Below are 5,347 nucleotides of genomic sequence, written 5' to 3'. Positions count from 1 at the left end.
ATATATATATATATATATATATATATATATATATATATATATATATATATATATATATATATATATATATGAATCCACTTGGGGATCTTGTTAAAATGCAGATTGTCATTCAAGACATCTGCCATAGAGTCTAGGACTCTGCATTTCTAACCAGGTCCCAGTGATACCAGTCACTGGAACACACATTAAGCAGCCAGGATTGGCAGAATTCCCATCTCCCCCACCTTGACCACTGGGATACTATCTGTCGTCTCTTTTCTGGCTCTTTTCCTAATCTCCATGAGTTCCTAACGATAAATATAAAGTACCTTAATGATAATTGTGATGACACTTACGTGTTTGTTTTTATTTAATACTTTGGGGCACACTTCATTGTAGACTAGACTAGCCTTCATTTTTGTAACTCATTGTTCTCTTGCTGTCTGTATACCTTCCGTGGGTTTTAGATCCCTTAATCTTAATTGTTTGTCGACCCTGTCCAGTCGAATGGTTACTCTCCTAGGAAAGAGGAATGAGTGAAATAAGAACCGACTGGACTTGCTTTATCTCTGCACTTGAGAAAACTATACCACCTAATCCAAGAGGACAAACAGAGAAGTCAAGTCGCCACGGATACGTGGCAAGTTAGGGACCGCTTCAGACTAAAAGCTAGGATTCTTGATGGCTTCCTTCTTCTGTTGGTACAACCGTAATTAAAGTCCTCAGTTTCCATATTTTCATCTTAACATTTAGCCCCACAGTGCCTTCTCTTATGGTTCAACAAAGAGTAATAAGGAGACCTTAGTGTTTCCCTTGTTTGAGCTGGACCCAACGTGCTTCAGTTTTGTTCTTAGACCATCAGTCAAAGAACAGGGAAACACCTCAGGAAAATTTTACGAAAGCCTGATAAACATTAACATTGCTATGTCATAAAGTAACATATTTCATATTACTGAATATCTTAGGAGAAACAATGGGACGAGGCAAAGAGGAGGAGGAGGAGAATGGTAGTAGTAATTGAAAGGATGCTACCAAAAGATTTAAATAGGGTTTTCCATTTACTGTATCTTTTCAAAGTTTTTGATTATTTAAAATAGAATTCTTATACAATTATTTTGTTTTATTCACAATACTATAAGCACTTCTCCCATGAAATACAAATTATTACTTAACAGACTTGTCCATTTCCAAAAAGCTCAACGTTAAGAAAAATTGTCTTAAATCAATTAGCTGCCATTTTCAGTACAGTTCCCAGCCTATAGAAGGGATAGCAATGATGGTGAAGGAGGAAGCAGTTACGTTAAATTCTCTGGTTTAGATCAATGGCCACCTCTAATAAAACCTCCACTCAGAATCCTAGGAAAGTACACACTTGGATTAAGAACAGAGGTAGCGCGTTGCTCATATAATTCTGGGGTCCCTCCCCTATGTAGGTCCCATATCAATATTCCTTTGAAGTAATACCTCAGCCATTTTTTATTTTTTTATTTTTGGCCAATTTCCTTTCTCAGCTTCCAGTAATTTGGGTTCTATCTGCCCAATTATTATCCACATAACTGGGGGCAGATGAAGAGTAACCGGATTTCACGTAGCTTCTACTCAGCTGAACGCTAGGTGTCCTGTACTCTGCTCTCAGTCCTGCCAGGGATCAGCTGTGTAATCAGCTGTGAAGCGACAGTTCACCTGAAAGCGTTGTCATTAGGAACAAGCGAGACAAGGTATCAGTGACAAGGACTGTGGGAGGCAGTCAGTATGATAGGAAGGTCTGGAGCTGACAGACTTGCACCCCAGCCCTACACTTCCACAGACTAGCTGTTACCTTAGGCGACCCCTCTGTTTCTCTTTCATCATGTACAATGTGGGAATAACTGGTCTACCAGGACTATGTCAGATGGCTTCTTTGAAGACTGAATAGAAGACAAATTATAAAATGCCTGACAGAAAACAGGCTATCAGTAAGTGATTATTACTTAAAATCACTATAAAAATTTAAGACCTATAATTCCTTCCAAAAGATAGAAATTCAAACTATGCAGGTGTAACAGGGGCCAAGAAATCGAAGTACAACATTCTCCCTTGGCCTAAAATTTGTTCCTCTTTTTCCCGCTGACCATTTTTAAGGTGGCACCGTTTGGTAGAACAGAAGAAACTGATTCTCATCGTGTACATTTAGAATCAATATTTTGAATTTGACTTCAAGGATAGTAAATCACTCCCACAAACCACACACCTGCAGGGTCTTTTGCAAGTGAATTTAAAAAGAAAGGTCCAACATTAAAATGTTTAGTTTACACAAAATTTTTTGAAATGAAGTTACACTGACTTAGACAAAATTTATGTTATTGACCTATTGTATATTTGTGTGCTTATGGAAATGGAAAAGGTTTTCATCACTAAACCACCATCATGAAACCAAAAAGAAAGAAAGAGAGAAGGGAAGGAGGGAAGGAGGGAGGGAGAGAGAGAGAAGGATGGAGGGAGGGAGGAAGGGAGGGAGAGAGAGAGAGAAGGAGGGAGGATGGAAGGAAGGAAGGAAACACATAGATTTGTGGTAAAGTAAATCCAAGAAATCACAAATAGCCTTAACATTACCATCCAGGAAAGTCTGTTCAAGATAATCAGTGATCTGAGTGGCCTCACAAATAATGTTTTCCCCGTGGATAAGGACAGGCACTTCTCCAGTTGAGTTCAAACGCATAAACCAAGGCTCATTGTGCTCACTCAGGGGCAGACTTACATCATGTTCCTCGCACTTCAATGCCTTTTCGGCAATTACCAAGCGAACCTGGAAGAGTTCACACTGGTTACCACAGCGCATGCAGGCTTTCAATTAAATGACCTCCTGGCTACCACTAAGCAGCTTTTCTGCACTTCCCTGAGTTTCAGTATTTTCAACATTCTTTTTAACGATAGTCCCGTGCAGCATAGCTACCTTTAGGTCAAGGACAGACTGCACAGATGACAGAGGCCCCATAGGATTATAATGGAGCTGTTTTAAGAGCGGTGATTGCCTAGTGAGATCCTAGAGCAACACCGCCGTGCTGTGGCGATGCTGGTGTAAACAAACCTGCACTGCCAGTGGTGTACAAGTGTAGCACATGCAATTATGTACAGTGCGTAATACTTGATAATGAATGACTATGTTCTGGTTTATGTATGTACTATACTATATTTGTTATTTTAGACTGTATTTGCTGTAAGATGGTCTGCCATGTTACACTGGCAGCCTCATGTCATGTTCACCGTGTCTCCGGATTGCGTCGTTTTCTCTTGTGCTTGATTGAAGCTCGTGTTGTTTTGCACAGTGACATGCTGTGCAGGCTTGTGGCCCAGGAGCAGTAGGCTGTACCCCACCGCCCAGGTGTGCAGGAGGCTGGACCATCCAGGTCTGTGTGAGTGGACTCTGTGATGTTCGCAGAACAATGAAATCTCCTAACGACGTGTTTCTCAGAACACATCCTGTTGTGAAACCTCGTGAGACTGTGTATTCCTATTGTAGAATGAGTAAGTCCGACATATTCTGGCATCTCGTTCTTACAAATTAGAAAAGATAATAAGTAATGACAGTGATTCCGGATGTCTGCATTTTAAAGTCACCCTCCCCATCACCACTACTTTCTTTGTGCTCTAAACCTAATTATATTGGGTTGTCGGAAAAGCCATGACGCATTTTTGCAACGAAAAACATAGAAAAAATATGTCATGACTTTTCCGACCACCCAATATGTCCTCCCCAGACAGGAACCTGAAATACAGATATGCTAGGCCTTATGGAAGAGAGTGAATGGGAACAGAACCGAGCAGAAGAAGGAACTGTAGATTCTGCAGTTGCTGGAAGGTTCTTCCTTCTTGCCTGACCCTGCAAGGCCCAGGGGACAAAGCCTACAGCCCCAACACCGACCGTAATGCTTTCTTTTTGTCGCATTTCCTGAGTGCCAGTGGCTGGGTGATAGCCTTTCCCTCTCCAACTGATTCTCCCTGCTCCCCACTAAAGCGCACCCCTGTGGCCGAGGGAGCACCCGCCAGAGTTAGGGCGGTGTCCGAGGCCTGTTTCTAGGTGGGCCGGCGGCCCCAGCGAGGCCCAGAGGGAGCTGTCCCGGTGCTGAAACCCGATCCGCGCTGCCCACCCCAGCCGAGGCCTTTACCTTTTGAGAGCTGAAGGAATGCGTCCAGTGGTACAGAATGAGCTTTACCTCGGCGTCCGCCTTGCCTTCCGCCATCAAGGGCGCGCCCCCTCTCTGCTCGTCCTGCATCTGAGCCATTTCGGGGTGCGCGAGCAGGGGAGGGCCTAGACTTCCCTCCCTGCGCCCTGTGCTGCTCCCACCCACGCTGCCCCGCAAAGCATCCGTAGTTTTTCCATGATGCCTCCCTGGAGCCAGGAAAGACACTGAGTTCGCGTGGACGAACAGACCACTGGGAAGTGTAGTTTCGCCGGCGAGGAAGCTGCAAAGAGGCGGGGGTGGGGCGGGGGGAGTGCTGTCTGCGCTCCAGAAAGCCTCCGGAATATGGAAGTCATCTGAAGAGGTGCAACTGGACGGTTTTTAGGGGAAACCATCTAAATTATGCGTCCCTGATCATTAAAACGAGTAGTGGATAATGTTCATTGCAAATCACTCGTTGGTTTTGGCGATGGTTGCTTAGGTATAAAAGGAGCAGTTTTCCAAGATACTTAGGGCTCCTCTTGGAGAGCCTGTGCCTTTGGCGGAAGGGAGGTTCCAGTTAACAGACAAAGCAAAAGAGTAGATCTAGGCGTTGTCATTAGAAGATGCTACTATGGAGTCATGAAAAATATTATTATTATTAGAATCTCATAAGCAACTAATATACAGTGGTGAGGTTAAAAATAGCCTAGGTGTGAAACAAAGAAATTTTGAAACAAATCTACCTGGGTTCACGTCCTGGTTTTTCAATTTTCCCCGTTTTTATAGTGGAGATCATTTATTTCCCAAATAAGGTTTTTTTGTGAGAGTTAAGTAACTAAATACAGTGTTAAACACTTAAAACAGCCTGGCCTGTTGTAGGCACCCAATAATGCTCACAGGCTCAGTTGCCTTGTAAACAGTCTCTTTATAGCCACGATCAGATTAATAATTTTAGACTAGTTATTATTGTACACCTCTTAAAATTTGGCTTCATAGTAAATTAATAAAATTCCCTTTCGGTACATATGATTAATATCATCACGAAATGAATGCTTGTATAATGCATTCAGCACATATTTGTTGAGCACCTACTATGTTCCAAGTATTATGCTGCGCCCTGGGGATACAAAGACGTGTATGACGTAATACCTGGTACCTAACATATAAGTCTGGTGGCAGAGACAACAAAATAAACAGACAACCACAATAGAGATAAGACCTATCTG

The 5,347-nt window shown here is 42.8% G+C and overlaps 1 protein-coding gene across 1 annotated transcript in view; it reads right to left on the bottom strand.

Moving 5' to 3' along the window:
- The window catches only part of GDAP1 (ganglioside induced differentiation associated protein 1), a 17,144-nt gene extending 12,781 nt beyond the window's left edge, over positions 1-4,363 (bottom strand). Inside the window, exons 1-2 of the mRNA XM_019643622.1 lie at positions 4,125-4,363; positions 2,572-2,764 (exon numbers count right to left, since the gene is read on the bottom strand). Coding sequence (XP_019499167.1) covers positions 2,572-2,764; positions 4,125-4,241 — 310 coding nt within the window. The 5' untranslated portion in view covers positions 4,242-4,363. The remainder of the gene's footprint in view (positions 1-2,571; positions 2,765-4,124) is intronic.
- Positions 4,364-5,347: the final 984 nt, after the last annotated feature.

This window comes from Hipposideros armiger, unplaced genomic scaffold (genome assembly GCF_001890085.2).
Source record: "Hipposideros armiger isolate ML-2016 unplaced genomic scaffold, ASM189008v1 scaffold_80, whole genome shotgun sequence".
NCBI classification, from domain to species: domain Eukaryota; kingdom Metazoa; phylum Chordata; class Mammalia; order Chiroptera; family Hipposideridae; genus Hipposideros; species Hipposideros armiger.
Note: the sequence above shows the minus strand (reverse complement) of the source record. Positions and strands in the feature narration are given on the sequence as shown.